The sequence below is a fragment of the Typopeltis vanoorti genome, chromosome 21 (assembly GCF_054136105.1).
Source record: "Typopeltis vanoorti isolate ZY-2024b chromosome 21, IOZ_Tvanoo_1.0, whole genome shotgun sequence".
In the NCBI taxonomy this organism is placed as follows: domain Eukaryota; kingdom Metazoa; phylum Arthropoda; class Arachnida; order Uropygi; family Thelyphonidae; genus Typopeltis; species Typopeltis vanoorti.
In genome coordinates, this window is record NC_143569.1 from 39927437 (window position 1) to 39954538 (window position 27102).

The window sequence follows — 27102 nt, forward strand, 5'->3', positions numbered from 1 at the left end:
CTCAGCAGCTGTATAAATTCCATTTATTTTCCTCCCTGTGACTATTCCTCCTCCCAATCTATGTCCCCAAAGTTAAAATCACTAATAATTAATCGACCTGCACTTTATCATGATAATTTGCTAAATGTTTGTCATCTATATTCGCCCTTATACCCACTGGATTATAACAGTAACCAATTATGTATTTTGTACTTGGCCTCTATTTCACACAAGATAGCCTCAGATGAACTGCCCTTTGCATCTCTAAGGATAGAAATGCAAATAGAATGCAAAGGATATTAGTACTGAAGGCACTAATATCCTTTGCATTCTATTCTTTCGACTATATCATCCTCGGTCAAGCAATCAAATCTCATTCTTGCCTATAACTTTGTTCAAGTTGAGCTAACCAATGCCATAAAACTCCTTGCCCTTATTTCAAATACTTCTAGTATTAGTATACATAAAATGCAATACTCCATTCATCCCACAACCTTCCTTACTCCTTGTGTTACTTAACCTACTAAAGTTAAGAACCTGGGGTGCTATATTTAGTATCATGGGATCATTCTTGTACTTACTAACCTCTAGGTTGTGCCTTGACCCATGCTCACCTACATTCCCCCCCTCAAAAAATATTCTACTTTCTCTAAGTCTGCACTTCCAAACTCTCACCAAACAATGCTTTCTCAAGATTCCTGACCCTAAATCCATTCAAATGCAAGCCATCCATCTTTATATAAATCCTTCCATCAAACTCATGCCACACATTGCAAACTTCACACTATTCCTTCTGCTTAATCTGTGCACTGAATATTTGTGATCATAGTTCTCTATCACAACTTGCCTCTATCATACCATGGCAACAGACTCACAACTTTTACTTTCTCACTCTTCTTTTATGCATGTACTAGCCACTCTTTCTAATCTTTCTTGCATACTTCATGTCACCTACTAATTCATTTGTACCAGCCAAAATAGACATCTCTTTCACCTTCACTTTCTGCATCCTTACAGCATCACTAACATCCTTAATCTTAGCACTAGAAAAACATGAATTTGTTACACTTGCTCCTCCGGTTCTCTTCTTATCAATTAATACAAAATACAAAATTCAATCCTTATTCTCATGTTTTTGCTCTTTCGTACTGTGCTTTCTCTACCTTTTGCATCTCTCCTTTCTTTTGCTCCTGTGACATGCCATCTGTCAGGCATTTCTCCAACCCTCCATCTCATGTTTTGCTGTGTGAAGAACTCTGCGTAAGTGTGCTATCTTTTCCATTACCATCTGGTCATTCTCATTTTCCACCATTTTATTCTTAGTCACTTACTGCTTGTAACATCAACCTAATTAATCACATTTTCACACATTTCGTCTTTCAACTAAATGTGACAATTCTTCTTTCTCTCTTCACGCTTCTGGCATTCACTCTCTAAAAACTTAAGACAAAGATGTTCCCAGTTTTATTTGCCTTCTATAAATCTTTTGTTCTATGAAATGCACATATTTCACACAAGATGCAGAGAACAAAATCATGTAAGTTGAAATTGGCCACCATTGTTTTATGATGGTGCCATGATGCATGATACAGCATACAATAAAGCAAAAAAAAATCTTTCAAAATCACAAAATGAAGCACAGGTACAGCAAAAGGGGGAATAAATATGTGCGCAAAATGCAGGCAATGGGAGGAACTTGGTGAATTAGAGACAGGAGATTCTCCACGTAGAGAGATGAGTGGTATGATAGAGGGCGAGAGAAATATGAATAAAATAATGAGAACAGGGAGTATGGAAAGGTTGAATGATAGTGAAGTATTTGAAGATGGTCTGAATTGGGAGGATGAATGGCAAATGAGAGTGGCTGACTTGCAGAGAGAGATAGATGAGCTGAAAGAGCAGGTGGAATGTTTAGGGAATGAGATGAGAAGGGTGAAAGAAGATATTAGGCTAATGGAAGAGATGAATGCATGGCAAATCAGAGTAGGAGTGAGAGAGAGAGTTATGGGAATGATAGAAGAGGAGAGAATAGGAGCAGTAGAAGAGAGGGAATGAGAGAGAGTTATGAGAATGGTAGAAGAGGAGAGAATGGGAACAGTAGAAGAGAGAGAATGAGAGAGAGTTATGGGAATATTAGAAGAGGAGAGAATGGGAACAGTAGAAGAGAGAGAGAATGAGAGAGAGTTATGGGAATATTAGAAGAGAAGAGAATAGGAACAATGGAAGAGAGGGAATGAGAGAAGAGGAGAGAATGGAAACAGTAGGAGAGAGGAAATGAGAGGAATGCAAGAGAACACTGGAAACAGGAATAGAGTCATGTCAGGAAGGCACATAAGTAGGGGAACACAGAGAGAAAGTGTTAGAGGAGAGAGAGTGAGCAATCGAGAAACAGGGTGGTGAGAGGTGTAATATATGGGGACTCAATGATCCGTGGTGTTCAAGATAGGATGAGTGAGGAGTGTTTGCCTGGAGGAATGATAGAAAGTGTGGCTATGCCAATTAAGAGGGATGAAAGGGTGGATGAGATGATTGTGATGGTAGGAACGAATGACTTCACAGGTAATGTAAATTGGGCAGCGAGAGATATGAGATTCTTGCTTGAGGTTGTGCGAAAGAAGACACAGAGAGGAAAGATAGTATGTGTGTTGCCTAGGTATGATAGTGATGAGCTGAGCAGAAGAGCAGAAGAATTGGAATATGTGGATGCTTGGAGGGGGAGGGGTGTTTGAGGACAGAGAGGAATTGTATGTGAGAGACCGCTTGCAGTTGAATGAGGATGGACGTAGGCATCTGAGAGATTGCTGTTCTGAACGAGTCAGTGTGTCCCAGGATGGATGGTAGCAGTGGTGGCCTCTTGTGGGAATGGGTACTTGGGAGAAGTGGGACCACATCAGGTAACACTGAGCCCAGTAGAGTCTAGAGGGGATAATGCTGGGTATAGAAACAATGGCATTTTTATGCTTTACAGCAATGCCAGGAGTATCTGGAATAAAGCAGAGGAATTGATATCGCTGATAGCATCAGCCTGGCCAAAGATTATTGGGATCACTGAGACGTGGTTGACAGAAGAGGATATAATAACAGTAATTGAAGTTGCTGGGTATAGCATTTTTCATCAGGATAGGAGGGGAAAGCGTGGTGGTGGGGGTACTGCTTATGATAAGTGATGACCTATGTCCTCTAAGAGTGGAGAATTTGGAAGGAAGTGAGACAAATGATTTTGAGAGCGTATGGTGTGAGGTAAAGGTGGGCAGAACAGGATATTTAGTGGGGTGTTGTTACAGACCAAGGAGCACAGAGGGTGGGGACCAGGAGATGTTCAGGCAGTTGAGCTTGGCAAGTGCAAGAAGAATGATTGTTATGGGAGATTTTAACTACAGCAGTATAAATTGGGGAGAGGAAGATGCATGTAGCAATAAGGGAATGGAATTTCTAGAATTCTTGAGGGACAAATGTCTTAGGCAACATGGAATAGAGGGAACAAGAGGTTCAAGAGTTTTGGATTTGGTTATAGCATAAGAAGAGTTGATAATAACTGAGATGACATCTCTCCCACCAGTTGGAGAGAGAGTGACCATGTGGTTTTGACTTGGAAGATGAATAGACATGCAGGAGTATCAAAGAGATGGGAACGTATGTAGAATTATAAGGCAGGTGATTACAATAGTCTTAGATGTCAACTTGGGGAAGTTTCATGGAGGGAGGAATTGGAGGGACGGGATATCATTAGTGCTTGGGAAATTGTGAAAGAATATTTGTGTGCAGCAATAGTAAGCTGTATTTCATGAGTGAAGAAGAGGACACAATTTGGAGTAAAATGGATGACAAACAATATTAAACAGGAACTGCATGCGAAAAAGAGGCTATGGAAGAGATATAAAGAGACAGGTGAAGTGCAGATGCATGAAGAATATAAGACACAGGCCACGAGAGTGACTAGTATGGTAAGGAAGGCAAAACTGGAATATGAGAAGAGATTCAATAAGATCCAAAGAAAATTCTAGGGAATTTTTTAGTTATGTGGCCAGTAGGAGGAGAAATAACTGGGGAAGATCGACATTGTGGGATAAAAACTGGAATGGAGTTAGTAATGCAGAGGACATAGTGGAATTGTTCAATGAACACTTTATTGGAATATTTCATCCTGGAGGAGTAAATTTTAATACTAGAGGGATAGGGCAGGTTCGAGGTTTGGAAGTGGAGGAGGAGAGTGTGTTCCAGATTCTGAGTATTCTGGATGTCAATAAAGCTGTGGGAGTGGATGGTATTTCACCACGAGTTTTGAGAGAATGTGCTCAAGAACTGAGAGCTCCGTTGACCTGGCTTTTCAATGGTTGTGGGAAACATGCCCATGGATTAGAAGGAAGGTAAGATGGTGCCATTGCATAAGGGCAGTAGCAGACTGGAAGTGTCTAATTATTGGAAAGTTTGTGTATCATCAGTAGTTAGTAAGATCTTGGAGAAAGTAGTGAGGGACCGTGTACAGCATTGGGCAGATGAGGGTAATGTTATCTGTGAGAGTCAACATGGATATGTTAAGGAACACTCTTGTTTTAATAATATGCTAGCCTTTTATAATAAAGTTACAAGAGCAGTAGATGAGAGAAAGGAATATACTGCCATTTTCTTGGATTTAGCGAAGGCATTTGACAGGGTGCCACATGATAAGCTGATATTTAAGTTGCAGCACATGAGTCTAGATGTCCGGTGTCAACTGGATTCAGGATTGGCTGTCTGATAGGTATCAGAGAGTTGTGTATGGTGGGGCAGTTGCAAGGAGGCAAAGGTTACAAGTGGGGTCCCACAGGGCTCAGTACTGGGACCTATACTGTTTAACCTTTATATCAATGACATTGTCAGTGGATTGCAAGGGGATATTCAGTTGTTTGTGGATGATGCGAAGCTGGGAAGGGTTATTAGTAATAGTGCAGATGTGGTAGCCCTCCAAGAAGATTTGAATAAGCTTGACAGATGGACAAATGAATGGAGGTGTCAGTTTCATGCAGCAGAATGTAAGGTCTTTAGGTTTGGGACACATCGATGGGATGCTGCATACTCTATTGGAGGAGCTATTCTGGAGGAAGTAGAGGAGACAAGAGATCTGGGGTTGATGATTGATAGAAACCTGAAATTTAGAGGACATATTGCAAAGGTGGTTGAAGTTAGCACTGAGGATTGCTGCAATAATGAGAAGAACATTGACTAGCAGATATAAAAGAGTTATCATTCCATTGTATACGACTCTGATCAGATTACACTTAGACTATTGTTCACAGATTTGGTCCCCAGGATTTGAAGGGGATAAATTAACCGTGGAAAGGGTACAAAGGTGGATAACAAAGATAGTTTCAGGACTGTACAATGTTACTTATGAGAATCGGCTGATGGAATGTGGACTGCAGAGTTTGTTGGATAGAAGAAAGCGAGTGATATGATTGAGACTTTTAAGCTGTTGAGAGGTGGTTACAGGGTTGACACTGGGGAGTTCTATCACTTGGTTGAACATCGTGAAGGAGTGATGACAAGCAGCCATTCCTGGAAGTTACGAAAGGAAACTGTGTGCAAGAGGGTGAGGAGTGGTTTCTTTGCATGGAGAATGGTTGAACCATGGAATGCATTGCCTGATAGAGTGGTGAGAGGGAGAACCATCAACGAGTTTAAAGAGTGGTATGATAGGCTTTGTGTTTCCTAAGAGGGACTTCCCACGATGAGTCTTGATGGACTTTGTGTTTCCTAGGGAGGTCCTCTCACGATGAGTCTTTTGAATCCATGGAGGCCTGAATAATAATAAAAGAAACAAATAAAATCACTCATCAATATATAATAATGCAAAAATAATGAGTTAATTAACACTAAATACTTCCAATAAAGAACTTTTCTTGTGGCTTTTCTTTCTTTCTTTCAAAAAATCACATACGTAGCACCTTGTTATGTACTATAGCAAGGTGATGAATATATCAGGCATGAATTGGTTAATTTACATTCAGCAATAATTATTGGTTTTCCAAAGATGATAGTCAGTATATTTGTTCGTTAATATTTGTTTTTCCAGTTAATATTCCATATTGAGATCACATGTTTCTATACATATAACAGCATTAATAAAATAAACAATATAACCCAACAAGGCTAGTATATCTGATAGGATGTCGTTATAGGCCAGGGAATGTAGAGATTACTGATTGTGAAATGTTTTGGCATATTGGTTGGGCATGTAAAAAAAAGATGGTGATCCTGATGGGAGACTATAATTACAGGAATATAGAATGGTAGGAGGAGATAGCGTATGGGAACAAGGAGAGAGAGTATGTTCATCCAAGAGATAAATATCTTAAGTAGCATGTGACTGAAGCAACTAGAAGCTTTAATGTTTTGGATTTGGCAATGACGTCCCAAGGTGTAGTTGTTAATGAGGTGTTGACACTGTTACTGGTTGGTGAGAGAGTGATCATGAGGTACTTGTTTGGGAAGTGGTGAAACAAGGAAAGGTTATGCCAAAAATGGATATATATGAAAGTATAAAGCAGGTGATTATCGGAAGCTCTATAGTCAGTTAGCACCAGTACATTGGATAGATGAGCTGAGCAGAAAAGATGTTGACAGTACATGGAAATTCACAAGCCAGTATCTGACACAAGCAGTGTATAATTGCATACCAAGGGTTAAGCAAGTAAATAGAGTAGGAGTGAAATGGATGAACAGTAGGGTGACCAACTTTTGAACATGAAAATAAGGGAGACTGGATCACAACAAATTTTAGCGAACTTTTTGGGACCTGAATCCTACATTAATTGATAGGATGGTTTATATTTAAAATATACAAATAGCAATTTAAATTATAGCACATCAAAATATTTAATATAATTTTAAACATTTATACTTACATACAATTAAAATATCCATACTTCTTAGATTTAACTTATTTATATTTATCAACCGATGCTGCAGCAGCTTTGATTTTCTTGTCTCCTTGTGCAAACTGCAAAAACTCTTTACAATCATAATCAAAATTGATCACTACCATTAGTTCTAATTTAATTAATTCTAAGCTACTTTGATTTCTCTAATCTGTCCATTTATTGTTCATCATTGAGAACATTCGCTCAGTGTGGGCATTTGAGCCTGGAATACTTAACACAAAGCCTAAAATTTTACCAAGATTTGGAACATTAATTGTTTTGTTATTTAATTCAGTAAATATATTAACCCACTTTTGTTCAATACCTCCTGATTTCACCATATTCACAACACTCACTGCACTACAAAACTCTTCATACAGATTGTCTTCATTTACAATATCAATATGAAATTGTTGAACAATGGTTTGCAAATGCCTGAAAGAAAGTTCACTGTCCAAATTTAGGGGCACAAGACAATGGATAGGATTTGCATCAGATAAATCAAAATTCTTGGAAATGTACAGTGAACAGTAAAAACTAACAAAATCATCTTTAATTTTTTTTTTTTTTTTTTTTTTGTAGGGATGGGGTCATACAATTTAAAATCTTTTCAGTGGCATTACCAAAAAAACTGTCCTTTATCCTCTGTTGAATTTTACTACCTAAATATTGCATTATACTGTAAGCATTCAATGATACTAATATCTGCATTTTCAAGGGATTTGGCAGCTTGAACAAATATAGCGCCAATGTTGGAAAAAAAATTAAGGTATACTTCAACAACACACTCCTTTTCTGGATCCTCATCACTAAATTGTTTTTTCAAGATTTTTGGACAGTCGTTGACACTTTTAAAATAACACTTAATAGGTAACCAGTTCATGTTAAAGGTTATATTTGGTCTTTGTTAACTATAATTTACACAATAGCTATTTGGATTATAAGACCATAAGTTTAATATATAAATGTACACATCTGTCAACTAGTTTTGCTAGCAATACTGACCAGCTTTGTCAAGACTAAATGGTGAAAAAAAACTACTAAATGCAAAAACGAAGGAATGCAGTTCCTTTGTTTTTGCATTTAGTAGTTTTTTTCACCGTTTAGTGTTGACAAAGCTAGTCAGTTTTGCTAGGGAAACTAGTCGCCAGATGTGTACATTTATATATTAAACTTATGGTCTTATAATCCAAATAGCTATTGTGTTAATTATAGGTAACTAGTTCTTTATTAACCTATCTACACCTGATGTCAAAGAAAGCCACTGTGTAGGAACATGACGAAGAATTTCAGACCATTCTGCTTCAAGAAAATCAAAGAATGATTTTAATTCTTCTCTTCTTTTTGCAGATACTGCAAAGTGTCCATAAATTTTTAAAACTATCATTTCAATATCAATATCCAATCCATCAGAGGCATGTTTGGTTGCATTATGCAAAATATGATTGCAGGCTTTAACCATGTTTTCATTGTCTTCTGTGAGCAGCTTCATTACAGAATTATGTTTCCTGTAATTCACATGTACATTATCTGCACAATATGAAGTAACATTTTTTACATCTAAATTGTGCTCATCAAGAGAAGACTTTATCATGCTATGAATGGAGTTAGCTGTCTCATCAGCTTGCTCAATGAAATCCAGGAGCCTGTTTTTTATGCCACTTAGAGGATCAAAATATCTCACAACTAGAGGAAACATCTTTCTATTTTTATGGTTCGAGGCATCAGTTGTGATCGAAAAAAAGTTGCTGGTTTTTGAAGGATCTTTTGAAACATCGATAAAGTCCTGCACACTTCTTGGAGCCAGAACATTTTTCACAATTGCTTCTGCCTTGGTTTGACCACATGAAAATCTCTTAGCTAAATTCGAGTCATAGAAAATGTCCCTTGATAGCTTATTTGCGCAGTCCATGCTTCTATAACTGATGTTGTGTTTTACAGTGTGAAAAACTAATGCTAGCTCACCTGCAGTGTTGTTTAAGTCCTTACTTGTGTTACCGAAAAAGAGGTTCAAATTCGAAGAAGTCTTCATATCTTTCTCTCTCTCCGTTTATGTCCTTCAGTGCTAGAATGTTGCTTGCAGTCATTATTACCCCATGGGCAATACTGAAGTCATGTTTACATAATATACAATTAGCTTTGTGAAACGTTGGCTGGCACAGGTTTTAGCCATGAGTACTGTTCTTCCCATTTCTTCAGATAAACACACAAATATTTACATTTCTTTTTTGGTGGCATTTTTACATTATTACTTTCCATTTCACCGTCACTATTCATCACAAAAATATACTATGGCACTTGTTGCTTGCAGTCATTATTATCCCCATGGGCGATACTGAATTCATATTTACATAATATACAATTAGCTTTGTAAATGTTGGATGGCACGGGTTTTAGCCATGAGTACTGTTCTTCAGATAAACACACAAATATTTACATTTCTTCTTTGGTTGCCTTTTTACATTATTACTTTCTGTTTCACCGTCATTGTCCATCACGAAAATATACTACAGCACTCGATGTTCAAGGATACGGAAAATACTTTGAGAATGAATGCAGACACAACGGCTGGTATGAACGCAAGATAGGAAACAGACAAATAAAATCTGGAATTGTATATCAAAAATCGCTACCAACGATTTGATTATTCCGAATGGGTATCAATCATTAAAATGACGCCAAAGGTTACAAGATCAATGCAACGATATAACATCTTTGCCAGAACACCCATGTATATATACATTGGCCGGAACAGAAATTGTATCGATTAGAATTTTCCACACTGTCGATATTAGTGTCAAATTATATTTGACAGTTTTAATATACATTGAAAAATTAATGACAATGATTGATTATGAAAAATACGGTAGTATTTGAAGATCTATATGAGAGCCAGGATAATCCAAAAAAATTAGCTAAAATATGGGAGTTCCCTGGAAATACGGGAGAGTTGGTCACCCTAATAAACAGTGAAATCAAGCAACATGTGTTGGAAAAGAAAATGCTATGGAGGAGGTAGAAGACAGTTGGTGGTGTTCGGATCCATGAAGAGTATAAAGAGCAGGCTGAGAAGGTGACGAGAATGGTAAAGAAAGAAAAGGTGCAGTGTGAAAAGAGATTGGCTGATCAGGCAAAGGTTAGCTCAAGTGAATTTTCCGCTATATGGCAAGCAAGACAAAGAATAATTATGACAGGTTGAAACTGGTAGGTAATTATGGCAACAGAATAACAGTTGCAAATGATAGAGTGGAATTATTGGACAAGCACTTCATCAATGTATATCATACTGGTGTAAATGATGCAGTGCAATACATAAAAGGTAGGCAGGTATTAGAAGAATTGAAAGTGAAAGAATCAGAAGTGTATCAGGTGTTGATTATTTTAGATGCTAATAAGGCTGTGGAAATGGATGATATATCACCACATATTCTTAAGAAATGTGCACAACAGTTAGCTATGCCCTTGACCTGGTTGTTTAATGAAAATCTTGCAGTGGATAGGGTTCCTAAGGAATGGAAAGAAGGCAAAATATTACCACTCCACAAGCATGGTTTTAGGACAGAAGTTTCCAATTATAGACCAGTCTTTATAACTGCAGTTGTAGTCAAGGTGTGGGAGCGAATGGTTAGAAATAGAATACAGGATTTAATTGATGGACATAGCATTCTTTATGATGGTCAGCATGGATTTATAAAGGGTAAGTCTTGTTTTAGCAAGTTACTTGCTGCCCAGGTATGACAGTGGTGAGATGAGGCAGAGAACAAGGATTATGAATGATATGTTAGTGGAAATGTGTAAGTAGAAAGGAGTACAATTTGTTAATGTGTGGAATGAGTTTGAAGGATGAAGCAAACTATATAAGAGTGATCGACTGCATTTGAATGGTTTTGGTGTGAGTCACTTGGAGAGACTGCTGCTAGAAGGTAGAGAAGTGAGTGCAGAGAATGAATCTGATCTGAAGAATGGAAGAGTAATATGGGACAGATTGAGGAGGTGGCTTTGAATGAAGAAGTGAGTGGCATGAGTATAGAAAAATGAGAGAACAGGTGGGCAAGACAGACAGGGAAACTGGGTGGCTCAGGGTGGACAGGGGAACACAGCGTGAGAAAGATTGATGCTTCAAGAGGATGTGAATCCATGTCTAAACAAAAAGAGAAGGAGATGACATGGAATCAAAAGAAAAGTTGGATTTGAAGAAGGTTCTAAGATGAATAAGGAGAAAAAGAAATGGCTCGAGTTAAGCATGGAGAAGCCACATCAAATAAGTGGTATCAGTAAAACTATCTCTAGATCCAGGAATCAGCTGCTGTGTTTGTATACAAATGCTAGAAGTGTAAAAAACAAGGCAAATGAAATGGTTGCATTAATTGAGTCTGTTCACCCAAAAATTGGTGGAATAAGTGAGACATAGTTGGATGAAGATGACATCCTGACAGCAATAGAGTTGGAAGGGTATGATGTGTTTCATGAGGATAGAAAGGGTAAAAAAGGGAGGGGCGAGTGCTATTGATGAAAGAGAAGGAGTAATGTCCATACATAGTAGAGATGCAAGAGGGAAATAGTGGCAGTGTGGTGTGAGATAGAGGTGAATAGAATGAAATGCTTAGTCAGATGTTAGTTTTTGAGGGACAACTACCACAGACAGAATGTAACAGAGGGCACATGAAAATTGAGTGTCTTGGATTTGATCATCTCATAAAAGGATGTAATTATAAATAAGGTGTCAAATCACCCTCCAGTTGGTGAGAGTGATCATGAAGTGATTACCTAGGTGGTTGCCAGCAATGTGAGGAGCTTTGTGAGAAAAGTGTATATATGGAACTACAAAGCTTGTGATTATGAGGAGCTCAACAGACAGCTTGCATGTGTAGCATGGAATGAGGATTAGGGTAGAAAGGCGATCAGTGCTGCTTGAGTGATATTCAAGAACTATCTATAAGTTTAACCTAGTGAGAAATTGTTGAAGTTCATCAGAAGAGCTATTCCATACAGTGCCTCTTTCGGAAAGTATTGAATTACTACAACAGGAATTTCCTTCAGACATTGTAAACGTATTTGAATTTGTAATAACTTCTGGTTATTTTTCCTTTAAAAATAAGTTGTATCAACAAATTGAAGGAACAGCAATGGGTAATCCTCTTTCTCCTGCTATCTCCAATTTCTTTATGGAACATTTTGAACAACGTATCTATGACAACATTTCTCCCAGACCTACTCATTGGTTCAGATATGTCGATGACATTTTTGCTGTATGAAATGGCTCTTCTGATGAATTTCAACAATTTCTCACTATGTTAAATGCATTTCATCCTAGGATCAAGTTTAACCTAGAAGTAGAATCAAATAAGAAGTTAGCCTTTTTAGATCTTCTAATTCTTTGCCAACCAGATGGTAAACTACATTTCTCAGTTTATAGAAAGAAGACTCATACAGGCCATTATATCCATGAAGAATCTCATCACCATCCCAGTCAAAAGGCAGGAACTATTAAAACACTGGTTCAATGGGCCCACTCCTTTTGTTCTTCAGATGATCTTTTACAGAAAGAACTACAATATATAACTTCTTCCTTTCTATCTAATGGTTATAAGAATTGCTTCATTAAAAGAACTTTGAGTAGTTTTAATATGTCTTCCTCTTCAAACACAGAGGAAATAACGTGCATTACTATCCCTTATGTACAAGGCATCAGTGAACGTATAGCAAAAGTTTTAAAACCACTGAATATTTTTGTTTGCCTTTCGACCATTTAGAAAAATCTCCACCTTTCTCACTTCTCCTAAGGACAAGCTTCTACATCTTAATCATCCAGGTGTCTACCAGATTCCATGCTCTTGTGGATTATCTTATTTCGGACGAACGGGAAGATCTGCCTCTATTTGGCTAGAAGAACACCAATCTTATATTGAATACTTTAAACCTGAAAAATCTGGACTTTCTGAACATGCCATCTTCACTAGACACAGAGTTCATTGGAGAAAGACAAGAGTTCTTCACAAAAGTCAGTTTCTCATGGAACGCCTTTATAAAGAAACATGTGAAACTCTACTTCATTCTCCTAACTTAAACAGATCTGACGGTTTACGTCTATCCTCTTTATGGGAGATAGTACTTTACAAATCAGCTAATCTTTCCTAACTTTTTATTGTATTATTATTATTTTTTTTTTTTTTTTTTTTTAGGAAAGTTATTGACCTTTTTAGTTATCTTACACCAGCTACTTAGGTGGCGCTTTTTGGAATTGTCAGTTAGTGTTTAATTTTGAGCTTAATGTACTGAAGATGCCTGTGACACACAGGCGAAAATTATACTATTAAATAATCTTTTTACGTAAGAACTATCTAGTAGAAGCAACGTCTGAATGTGTTCCAAGGGTCAGAAGATAGGTGTGAAATGGATGAATAAAGAGATTAAGCATGCGACGCAGAGAAAATAGGCATTATGGAAGCAGTATAAGAGAGGTGGTAATAATCAATTCCATGAGGATTACAAAGAACAGGCGAGGAGGGTGACTTGGTTGGTAAGGGTAGAAAAAGTGAAGTATGAGCAGCAGTTAGCTAATGAAGCCAAAAATAATCCATGGGAGCTCTTTCGATATGTAGCCAGCAAAAAAAAATGAATGATTATGGAAAGATAAGAACAGTGGTATAGGTCTTTCATTCTTGTGAATGTGACAACATGGAGAGTTTGAGAGTAGTTGATGATGGGCAGGAGAGGCTGACTGTAAGTGAGCAAGAGGTATATGGGGAATTGAGCAAACGATGAAATAAGGCTGTGGCACTTGATAATATATCACCACATATTTTGAAAGAACGTGCCAGGGATTTTGCATCTGCCTTGACATATTTTTTTTTTAATATGAGTCTTGCACAGTCGAGTTCCAAAGGAGTGGAACTCGACTGTGCATGGTATTTTGCATGCAAAGTTGTGAGTGATTGGTATGCCTTGCCTCAGAGGGTAGTGTCCGCAGAGAACTTGAGTGTGTTTAAGGACCTCTTAGATGAGCCTTTGCTAAAAATTGTGCTAAATGGTTGAAATGTGAAGGGTTTTACTTGTTCTATAAGTTCAACAATCGGAAATCAGTTCATGTTTTTATTGTTTATTCCTGCCTGTTTTCATAGTCTTTGTCTTATTTATAGCTGATTTTCATACCATTGTTACTGGAATTATTCAATTTAGTTAATGAATTCTGATGCAGGATTCCTGCATCCTTTTACTGGGTTTATTAAGGAGTATAACATCACCTGCCTAAAGTAAAGAGATGAAATTAACATCTCCAATCTTAATATCACATTTATTACAACATCCATTCATTATGTGATCCACAGAAATGATTCATAACACTAGAAATAGTTTCACCCTTGCCTTAGTTCTGATTTTACATCACACCATCTTCCTATATTTCTTTCATTTCTAACTACTGACCTACAACTTAAATATAGACTATTTATTGCTTGATATAATATCTTGTTTTCACCATATAATTGTAGTGTTTGAACAGCTTTTCACTTGCCAACTTGTCACATACCTTTACTAGATCTATAAAACTTAAATACAAATTTTATTAATACAGATTTTATTAAATAGGTATTGGCATGACTGTTTAATAAGAGTCTTACAACAGCACAGGTTCCAAGGAAGTGGAAGGAGGGTAAAATTGTTCCACTGCATAAAGGTGGTGAGAAGGCTGTAGCTTCAAATTATAGGCCGGTCTGTATATCTGGAGTTTTGGTGAAGGTACATTTCTGTACCCTACCTCTCACAATGGAGAGATTGTGAGCAGTAGGATACAGAAATGGGTTAATAACAGCAGTATTCTCTGTGGTTATCGGCATGGGTTTGTTAAAGAGAGATTGTGTTTCACTAATTTACTTATGTACTACAACAAGGTGACAAATATCTTGGACAAGGGAGATGCATATACAGTGATGTACTTAGATTTTGCAAAGGCTTTTGATAGACTGCCACACAACAAGCTCTTAAAAAAATTGAAACAGATGGGATTGAATAACACACTTCTAAGTTAGATCAGTGACTGGCTGTCAGACAGGTATCAGAAAATTGTGTGTGGGGGGGTGCATCCCAAAAGAAAAAGGTCACTAGTGGTGTGCTGCAGGGATCAGTTTTGGGGCCATTATTGTTCAATTTATATGTTAATGATATTGGTTGGGTTTAACTAGTGATATGCAGATGTTTGCAAATGATGCAAAACTGGGGAGAGCAATGCAGTGTCAAGCGGATGTTATGGCCTTAGAAGAGGACTTGAATAGATTGCATAAATGGGCAGGTAAGTGGAACTGTCAGTTCAATGTTGCAAAGTGTAAGGTTTTGAGATTTGGTAAGCAACGATGGGATACAAAGTATACACTTGGTGGGGAAACTTTAACAGAAGTAGAGGAGATGAGAGATCTAGTAGTGATGGTGGAGACAAGGACCTGAAATTCAGGAGCCACATTGCACAAGTTGTGAAAATATCACATCAAATAATAGCAATGATGTGGGGGACCCTGACATGCAGAAATAGAAAGTTTATGATTTCATTATATAAGGCCTTTCGGGTCTCGTGTGGATTATTGTACACAGATTTGGTCGTCGGGTTTTCGTGGTGACAAGGATATGTTGAAAAGGGTTCATAGAAGATTCACGAAGGTAGTCAGTGGTCTTTGGAATGTGGAGTATGAGGACAGATTGAGGGAATGTAAGTTGCATAGCTTCGTCAATAGGAAGAAGAGGGGGGGGAAATATGATTGAGACATATAAGCTGGTCAGGAGTTGTTATCGGGTCGACATGGAAGAGATTTTTCATAGAATGGGAGAGTAGAATAGAACAAGAGGCCATTGGTGGAAACTGTATAAGGAGGGTGTGAACAGAGGAGTGAGGAGTAGGTTCTTTGCATGGAGGGTGGTTGGTGGGTGGAATGCATTGCCTGAGTGTGTTGTGGGTGTAGACACATTGAATCAGTTTAAGACATGGTCGGATGAGCATTGTGTGCAATAGTGTGTACCTCCCGATGAGTCTCTGACTCCATGGAGGTCAAATGTTAATAATAACAATAATAATAATAGATCCGTGTTATATTTCAATGATTTCTAAACTTCAAATCTGATCCTGGGAACCTATATTTGGTCTGAACCGATTGTGAGAGAAATCTTGATGAAAAGAACAATTTTTTTTTCCTCTTCTCGAATACGTTTGCATTAATTTTGATTGGAACACTCAGCAGGAAATTTCTCTGTTAATCTTGCATTCAGTTTTATATTACTTTTTATAATGAATATTGTAATACATGGATCTACTCCAGTCATCTGGAATGCAACCTCCTGACCACTCCTTTTGAATTATGTAGTATAGCCACTGGATAGCTTTTTAACTACATATTTGAGTATTTCTGGTCAGGTATTATTATCTACTCCAACTGCCTAACCACATTTTAAGTTTTTAATGACTTTTTTTTACCTCAAGTCCTCTTGAATATTTTTTAATGCTATTCTGTCACTTCTTTTTTCATTTAGCAATCTACCAAAGTAATTAGCTCCAGACATCTAGAATAATGCTGCTTTATTTATCTTCTATATTCTTGCCATGACTTTTGTTTAGCTACTTTTATGCACTACTTCACTTTCTTACATTTCTCTCTGACTTACTTGCGGGGCACTGTCAATATGCTTTCTTCTTTTCTATGATTTGTCCTTTTAACTTCTTGAATCCACCATGGAGTTCTGATTTTTCTATTTTGTAGTCAACTTGAACACATGCATCTGTAGTTATCAGTCTTTTTTTTTTTTTTTTTTTCGTAATCTGTGTGTGAGTCTTCAAGGTTTCGCTATTTTTTTCAAACCTCTTCATATTTTCTCAATATTTGTATACTTGAGTCTACACTTTGCCTCTGAAAACTGTTCAACTTTTATTCTTTTTAAAGCATTCTTACTTATTTCAAAATTAGTAAAATATTTGAAAAACATTTTTACATCTGGACTATTGCACACAGATCTGGTAACCTAGATTCCTTGGTGATAAAGAAGTAAAGAGGATCCAGAGGCATGTGACAAAAATTGTTGCAGGTCTGTGGAATGTTTCCTATGAGAACAGATTAAAAGTCTGTGGGCTCCAAAAACTAGCTGATAGACATAAGATAGGGGATATGATAGAAGTATATAAGTTATTAAAGTGATTTTATAGGATTGATATGCTGATGACTATTTTCTGTACAGTGCAGGAAGGAAGAGAACAAGAGGTTCCCTGGAAATTGTGTAAGAGTGTGGTTAACAGGGTGTTAGGATTAGATTTTTTGCTTGGAGGGTGGTGAATATGTGTATATTACTTTCTTTCTGATTCATAGAATGCAGTTTTATGTTGACTTTATTTCAGGGAGGTAGAAAATTTTTGGCACCTTCATTATCAGATGGTGCTTCAAGAGTTGAGAAAGAAAGATATCCAGCAAAAAAATGGAATAACAGAGCACAAGGTATGTTTTGATATTTTTTTAATGTGCCTATTTAGATTTATATGTTGGTTGCACATATTAATAAATAATGTTTATTAACAACAGAAGTAAAAAAAAAAGCATATTTTAATCATATTAACTGAGGCATTGTCAAGGATAATGATAGCACAGTAAACAAAATAATTTAAATATGAACATAGAATATCAACCAAGCATTCAGATATTTTGATTATGCACATCCAAAGAATGGGTTTTTTTGTTGATTTAAACAGAATTATAGAAACACAGAAATTTTACATCCATATATAAGAGGATGTAGAGAGCGTAAAGAGACTTGTTAAAGACTACGAGTGAACTTCCTCATTATGTTCGCCTCTCTTTACACTCTCTCTACATCCTCTTATCCCACGCATCTATGGAGTTCCCAAAATTCATAAAGAAAACATCCCTCTTCACCCAATTGTGGAAGGAATTGATTCACCTACATATAAACTTTCAAAATATCTAGCAAAGTACCTCAAGTGTTTCTCCAATAAATCTTCATCTTTCATCAAAAACACCACAGATTTTGTTTCACATATAAAAGATATTCCCATCAAGAGGTACTTACATTACTAAAGGACAAATTATCCAAAAAAATGTTTGCTTTATTAAAACATTGCATTCATTCTGGTTACTTCAAATATCAGGACTCCATTTACCAACAAAAACAAGGCCTGGCAATGGGCAATCCTTTGTCCCCAGTTCTAGCTAACATCTTCCTTGAAAATTTTGAAATGAAAGCCATATTTTCCTTCTCATTTAAACCGAAAGTTTGGAAAAGATATGTTGATGATATTTTCATTGTTTGGAATCACGGGCACACATCTCTCATAGCTTTTCTTAATCATCTTAACATCCAACATCCTAATATAAAATTTACTGCTGATCTAGAAAATAATAACTCCTTGCCTTTCCTGGATGTCATGCTTACACGTTGCTCTGAAAGATTAAAAATCTCTATATACAGAAAACCTACTCATACCAATAGATATCTGCATAATCTTTCTCATCATTTTCCACCACAAAAACTTCGAACTATATCTACCTTAGGACACAGAGCACGCTTTCTCTTGAATGAACAAGATGAACTACAAAAAGAAATAAATCAACTCTCGCTTATCTTTAAACAAAATGGTTACTCTGAAAAAACGATTAAGAAATTTCTTCTGGATCCTCCTAGACAGTGCACCACAGGAACTAGTAATTTTAAAGGCAGCATCTCCATCCCATATATTTGCACACTCTCTAACAAATTAGCAAAAGTCCTTAAAAAATATAACATCAAGACGTCTTCACCACCCTTCCAAAAATCCGTTCTCTAATCAGTCATCCAAAGCCTCCTCATCACAACCTAAAATATCCAGGTGTATATAAATTATGGTGTGATTGCAATATCCCTTATTTCGGACAAACTAACAAATCTGTTGAGCAACGTATAGAAGAGCATAAAAGAGACATCTCTTACAAAAGATCACATGCAACTGCATTATCCAGTCATGTTCTTTTTTCAAATAATCCTAATGATGATCAACAAAGCCACTCCGTTTGCTAGGATAGATCAGAAAATATTTTTCGCTCTGATGATGAGTTTGAGAGAAAAATTATAGAATCAAGGGAAATCTTTCTGAATCCTGTCCACTTAAACAACAATTTGAGTTATAACATCCCAGATAGCCATGCTGCAGTTATTCAGTATTGGCGTTCACATGAGTCTGCACGCATACTTGCAATAAACAATGGCACGTCTGTTAGAACAACTTGAAAAAATACGTTTTTTATGTATCAATTATGTGTGGCGATATTTTACCTGTATTTTCAAGTTTTTAGATACTTCAATGTTTATTACTATTCTCTTCCTTTAAGAATACCTGATGAAGGCTATTATAAGCCGAAACTAGTTGTATTAATCTTATTAAATCTTTATAAGTAATCTCGGTTTTTAAGTCATTAAATCTATTTTTAAAAAAAATATATATATGTGTGTGTGTGTGTGTCTGTATGTGTGTGTATATACACACACACACATACAGACATTCACTATCTATCAATAATTGTCCAGACACTTTAGCAGTTTATAATTGATACCATCAAGCAAACCCTAATATCTAGTATGTCCACCTTTAGCATTGATCACCCCCTACATCCTTTGAAGCAGGCTTTCCACCAATGTGCAGCAGACATCAGATGGAATTTGTCTCCATTTCTCCATCAAATCAACACTGAGTTCAGCAACAGATTGAGGACTTGCTGCTCTGGACCTCAATCGCCGCTCCAGTTTGTCCCACAGGTGTTCAGTGGTGTTGAAGGTGAGGACTCTGCATAGGCCAGGGTAGTCATTTAACACCCATCTCTTCATACTATTCAATAACAACTGCAGCTTTGTGGCATGGAGAATTGTCATCTCGATAGAAACATGGGTTCGTTTCGTAAAACCTCCACAGTGTAGGCAGCACCTAATTATCCAGAATATCAAGGTACTGAGCTGCCTTCATGGAACCACAGACAGTGACCAGTGGTCCCACTCCAAACCAGCTGAATGCACCCCACACCATTACTCCTTCACCACCAAACTTTACTGTGGGTACAACACACTGTGATAACAAGCATTCACCAGGCTGCCTCCACACCCACACCCTACCATCAGACTGGAAACAGTTGAACCTTGATTCATTGCTCCAGAGTACCATTTTCCACTGGTCAATTGTCCAGTTCACTATCTACCAATAATTGTCCAGACAGAAGGCAAACCCTAATATCACTCTTTGCACAAGGCCAGACAAGCCGCCATTGTTAATTGTTGTGATATTTGGTTTTTGTGCTGCTCTTCCATGGAAACCCAGTAAATGGAGTTCTTTTCATACAGTATTAATGCTCACCATGGTGTTGCTGGTTCTCTGGAACTCATCAGAGATGGTCTGTGCCGATTGTTGCTGATTTTTGTGTGCCACCCATTTTAACACCCTCCTGTCCCTGTTAGTCATTTTCGGCAGCTACCCTGGGTGTTTTCTTGCACTAGTGATACCAGAATGCCTCCGTTTGTTGATCATATTGCCAACTTTGATTTTGGATGCTCCAGTTGAGCAGAAATGGCACGCATGACATGACAGCAATGTAATAGCCCACAATGACACCTCTCTCGAAGTCACTGAGTTCACCTCACGTTGCCATACCACCTGTATTCAACTGCTACAATGAAAACTGCTTCCTACTATCTGTACAATGGTTTTTCTATTATAGCAAACCTGGAATGTTCCATAAATTCCATTCAAATAACAGGGGTATCTGGACAATTATTGGTAGATTGTGTGTGTGTGTGTGTGTGTGTGTGTGTGTGTGTGTGTGTGTGTGTGTGTGTGTGTGTGTGTGTGTGTGGTATTCTTCTTAGATTTTACATTAGCATTTAATAGATTGGCCACATGACAAGTTGTTGAAAGTTATAGAAGATGGAAGTGACATATTGGTTAGATAGGTACCAGCAAATAGTGTATAATGATGCATTGTCTCAGAAAAGGAAAGTAACTGGTAATGTACCTCACGGTTCTTTTTTTAGGCATTTGTTGTTTATTTGTTAGTGATATTTCATGTGTGTTGACTGGCGATTTTCAGTAGTTTGCTGTTGATGTAAAATTGGGAAGAATTATAAGAAGTTCTCTGATGTTAATTCCATTCAGGAAGATTTGAATGAACTTTTGGCTTGGATAAATGCAGGTGATGGGTTGCACCTTTAATATTAATAAATGCAAGGTGATGCACTTTGGAGTGTAGAGATATAATGATGTGTACTGTATATTGGCAGGACTAAGCTTCAGGAAGTGAATGAGATTCTAGATTTGGTGGTGACAGTGGACTGAAGTTTAGAAGGGACATTGCAAGTGTAACAAAGAGTGCACAATTGGGAATAAGGAGGTGATTATGCCACTGTACAAAGCATTGGCCAAACCACACATGGACTATTGTGTTTAAATGTGGTCAGCTAGTTTTTCATTGTGATATGGAAACACTGGAGAGGATCCAAAGATGAATGCCATGACAGTATGGACTATGGAATGTTTCTTATGCAGGACAGTTAAGGAAATGTAAATTATACAGAGCTTGGTTGATAGAAGAAAAAGAGTCACTATGGCATAGAGACATTTAAGTTAGTGATGGGATTTTACCAGATTAATACAGAGGATAGGGTTTGTAAAACAAGTGGGGAAAGAGCAATAGGTCATCCCTAGTTGTATAAATCTGGATGTGAGGAGTATTATTATAAAAACCCTCCATGGAGTCAAAGACTCATCGTGGGAGGTCTACTGTTATAGACACAGTTTATCATACCACCTTAAATATGTTCACTGTCTTTCCACTCACCACACTCTTGGACAATACATTCCAATCACTCACCACTCTCTATACAAAAAACCTGCTCCTCACCCCCTTGTTCACACTCTCCTTATACAGCTTCCAGGGATGGCCTCTTGTTCTCTTCCTATCTTCACCCATTCTGTGCAAAACCTCCCTGACATTAATCTGGTAATAACCTCTTAACAGCTTATATGTCTCAATCATATCCCCTCTCCTCCTTCTATCCACCAATTTTGCAAATTGCATTTTGTCAATTTGTCTTAATACAAATTGACAAAAATTTGTATTTCTACAATCAATCCCAAATCTCACATCTCCTCTACCTTTTCCAAGATATTTCCACTGATTGTGTACTGTACATCCCAATTTGAAATTTGCTTCCCAAATTTCAAAACCTCACACTTTGCAACATCGAATTGATAACTCCCATTCATTTACCCATTTAGCCAGTGTATTCAAGCCCTCTTCCAAAGTCACAGCATCTGCTCTACTTCTGATAGCTCTTCCCAACTTAGCATTATCTGAAAACAATCACCATTCAGACCTCTCAAATATCATTTACATACAAATTAAACAACCTAAAACAGACTCTTGGGGGTACACCACTATTATGTCACACCTTATTATTAAAATACTCTGGATTTAGAGTATTAGATAAAGGACTAAACCAAGTGTATCATTTCTTGGTATCTTTAATTTATAGTATAACCAAATAAAAACTTCCAACAACTATCTCTAATCCAGAGTATTTTAATAATAAGTTGTGACACCTTTTAGCAGCTTGTATATGAAAATATGACTTCTGCATTACTTCAACCTTAGTATCACCTCTGGGTCTGGCTCCCACTGATAAGACCTCACTAACCAGTCTGGATAGTGACCCTTCCCATAATGCATAGCATTATACATGTCTGTAAGGAGATCTGTTTTATATTAAGGGATACTAAGGCAAGTGATGTGAATTCATTAGCTTCTATATACGAGTTGGCCTAGTCATGATTATATTTCAGGTGCAAACTTTGTTTGCTTACACTTGGATAAAGGACTAAACCAAGTATATAATTTCTTGGTATCTTTAATTTATAGTATAACCAAGTGGAAAAACTTCCAACAAGTATCTCTAATATGTACAACCTGTTTTCCACATAAAAAAGTGCATAAAGTTACCTGGAGATCAGCAGATGGAATAATAGAAAATCAGATAGATCATATGATGATTGTTAGATGGCATGTGACAGATATTGTGATGTAGGAAGCTTTAGAGGAGTGGATTGTGATACGGATCATTACTTGTTAAGAATTAAATATAAACAAAGAATAAAAATTAATAAGATGGGTAGAGGAAGGAGAACATCAACATATGACATCCAAAAATTAAAAGATGGAAAAATCAGAGACAAAAATATGTTGAAAGATTGAGAGAAAAAATAAATGAAGAGAAAGAGGACAAATATGTCAATGATATGACTATAGATAAAAAGTGGGAAAGGATTAGAAATAAAATTACCAAAGTGGCTGAAGGAGTTCGAGGTTTCAGAAACAATGATAAACGAAATGGATGGTATGATTTGGAATGTAGAAAATGTGTTGAAGACAGAAATACAGCTCTTTTAGAGATGATAATGATATAGAGAAAAACGAAAACAAGCCAGAAAGATGCGCAGAAGAAAGAAGCGTGAATGTGAGTTCACATTCATGCTTTCTCACACTCAATGTGAGAAGAAAAGGCAAGGGTAAATGAAATTGAGATTTTGAAGAATACAGGACAAATTAAGAAAATGTATAATAAGATAAAGGAAATTAAAGGCAGATTTCAGCCCAGAACAACTTTCTGCAGAGACTGTGAGGACAACTTGCTTGGTGGAAAGGAGGATATTTTGAGAAGGTGAATATGATTCAAAATGTAGAAAATGCATTGAAGACAGAAATACAGCTCTTTTAAAGATGCTTGAATGGAAGGGCAGAATATTTTAAAGATCTCCTTAAGGACAAAAGAAGCTTGGAAACTAATATTCCAGAGGAAGGTGAGCTTAACAAATCCCTGGCAAGTATAAAAAAAGCTGAGACAGCGGAAGCACCAGAGCTACACGAGGTGAAATTATCCCTAAAGAGAATGAAAAATAATAAAGCACCGGGGGAAGACGGAATACCTGTCAAGCTATTAAAATATGGTGGGCAATCACTATTAATTAAAATCCATGAGTGCTTGTTAGAGACATAGGAAACTGAATCTATGCCTACTTGATACTACTATCATCTTCCTATCCATAAGAAAAATTACAAGTCTCTGTGCCAAAATTGGTAAGAGAGACAAAGAGACACTTGACAGCTTGGAAATGTGGTGCTGGAGAAGGATGCCGAATATCTCATGGATGGATAAAAGAATCAATGTCAGTAATCTCAATCAATTAAACATCAAAAAGAGACTGAGTGGCATAATCAACAAGAAGATATGTCAATATTTTGGACATATATCACGACGAGATGGTGATAACATTGAGAAAGAAATTATGCAAGGAAAAGTAAAAGGAAAATGCAGGAAAGGAAGACCAAGAGCAAGATGGATAGATCAAATCCAAAAGATCTGAAGACTTTCCTTGGAAGAATTAACTGCCAGTCAAGAGATAGAGGTAGATGGAGAAACATTGTTGCCAAGGTCACAAATCCTCAGATATTAGGAGATCGATGAAGACAAATCACTGTTAGCAGTGACTTACAAAATATTTGCAAGGATGCTGGCAGCTAGATTGCAGCCTTTTATATTAGAAATGCAGCGTGACTATCATTGTGGCTTTAGATATGGTAGATCAACAACAGACCAGATTTTTACAGTATGAACTATAATGGAGAAATGCTACGAGCTTAATATTAATCTGCATCATTTGTTTGTGGAACTTTAAACAAATAAATAAACTTTAAAGCCTATGATAATATTAATAGAGATAAACTATTTAAAGTCATAAGGGACTTTCATATTCCACCCAAACTGATAAGATTAGTTAAAATGACACTCAGAAATACCATGTGTAGAGTACAAATACACGGTGAACTCACACCAGAGTTCAGGATAACCAAAGGATTAAAGTCACCAAGATTCAGATAGAAGTCTACAGCTTTTGACTTTTGCAGATGATGTGGACTGTACTGAAAGGACTGTGAGAAGTCTCAGAGAGGGTTAAAGACAAATGAGGGAGGAGGCAAAGAAAATGGGACTACAAACAAATGAAATTAAAGCAAAATACTTAATTGTTGCCAGAGATAAACAAAAATTTGGAAACATTCAAAGTTTCACTGTAGATGAAGAAATCTTTGAACAAGTACAACAGTTCACATATTTGGGTTAAGTAATAACAGAAAGTAATGATTGTCAGTTGAAATTACTTATAGAATAGCTGCAAATAGAGCTTATTATAGTATTCAACCACTATTAAAATTTAATTTGATTTCAATAAAAAGTAAAATCCAGTTATATTGAATCAGTTTAAGACACGGTTGGATGAGCATTGTGTGCAATAGTGTGTACTTTCCACGATGAATCTCTGTCTTCATGGAGGTCAAATGTTAATAATAATAATATAAAGTAATCCTCAAACCTGTACTTTTGTAGAGCTGTGAAACATGGACAATGATCCAGAGAGATCAAAACCAATTACAAATATGGGAACAAAAGGTATTCAGAAATATCTTTGGCAAGTTAATGAGAATGGACTTTGGAGAGTGAGGAACAACAAAGAAATAATGGAGAAATTCAATGAAGTGAATATTATTACTGAAATATAGATGAGAAAACTGAGATGGCTAGGACATGTTCAGCGAATGAGGGGTGACAGAGCCATAAAAAAGGTCTTCATGTTTGTACTGGGTGGATATAGACCCAGAGGACGACCAAAAAGGAGATTGCTTGACGATGTGGAGGATAATTTAAAGAAAATTAGAGTAAAGAATTGGAGGAATAAGGCACAGAATCATGGAGAATGGAAAGCTATCCTGAGACAGGCCCAGGTTCTAAATGGACTGTAATGCCAAGGAGTAGTAGTATTATAATAATAATGTGTCTTATTCTTGAGCCTCCATAGCTGATTTGGAATAGCTATGGATCTCTACCTGGACTCAGGTACAGACTAACCTCCTGGATGGAGATGACACTTGACAGGAAAGAACCTTATTCTTATTTTATATTGTGTCCCTTTCTTGCAAAATAATCTAAACTAAACCAAATTACCGTTTAAAATGTGTGCACCTATTGCATTTAGTGCACTTTTATAAATTTTAAAAACTAAAAATATTGCCAATATGAAACAAACACTAAATGAGTAATATTTTAATCTATCTTTGAAAAAAGAAAAAAAGAAAGAGGATTTACATGTGCTATGAAAAGTTTGTTTTTAGAAACCTAAATTGTGATAGTTACCTACTTATCTTGCTTAACTGCACATGAATTGCATTGGTTGGCACTATTTATAATTAGGATATGCAATTTATATAACACTGTCTACTGGAAAGACATTAGTGAGGTTCTAATGTAGTTAGTGAAGTCCCAGTATGCCGGCCTGGTTGGCCGAGTGGTTAGCGTATCTGCTCTCCAGCCAAAAGGCTGCGGTTTCGAATCCCGCCGTGGGCATGGATGTTTGTGATTGTCTGTGAAAGTACTAGTGGTGGTAGTCGGTGGTAGATGGCGTTGGTGTTAGATGATGAAGGTATGTGGAGTAGTGAGACAAAGAGTTGTAGAGTTGATGCCCTCCCTCGAGTCTTTGGACTCCCTGGAGGTGTGATATAATAATAATTTCAATTATAATGCTATTATAATACATATTTGTTTGATTTATACAAAATACCATATTTAATAAGTATGTATTATTTTTCAGAACTGATATATTATAACGGATTTTTATTCCTTTGTGAAGGAACCAAAGGTTTACCAGATCTAAGTGAAGGAAGTGAGTTGTCATCCGTAACTCCAGATGAAGATGAAGGAGTCATACTACCTTCAATGCCAAAGATGGCTACCATTGTGGCTGAAGTCCATAACTGGTGGAATGTACAACTGAATTATGATAGTGGTTCAGAATGATATCATTAAAATATTATTTAATTAGAAATTTTCAGAAACGTTGTTACTATGGACATCATTTTGCTGTTGCAATTCAATTAATTTGTTCATAGTTTTTTTTAATGAATGGTTCTGAATAATAATATAAAAATAAAGTTGATAAATATACCTTTCTATATTTAAGATCATGCCTGTATATAAAAAGGATGCTAACCTGCAGAGATAAAGAGTTGTCATTACATTATAAAGCCCTGATCAGGCCACACCTGTACTATTGGACCAAATTTGAGCACAATGGAAAGAGTGCAGAGGCAGATAACAAAGATGATATCTGGTCTGT

At 36.7% G+C, this 27102-nt stretch overlaps 1 protein-coding gene across 1 annotated transcript in view; it reads left to right on the top strand.

Moving 5' to 3' along the window:
- na (sodium leak channel non-selective protein na) overlaps nucleotides 1-26783 on the top strand; it is a 1005813-nt gene extending 979030 nt beyond the window's left edge. The window contains exons 42-43 of the mRNA XM_090411658.1: nucleotides 17248-17344; nucleotides 26617-26783. Coding sequence (XP_090267784.1) covers nucleotides 17248-17344; nucleotides 26617-26783 — 264 coding nt within the window. The remainder of the gene's footprint in view (nucleotides 1-17247; nucleotides 17345-26616) is intronic.
- Nucleotides 26784-27102: the final 319 nt, after the last annotated feature.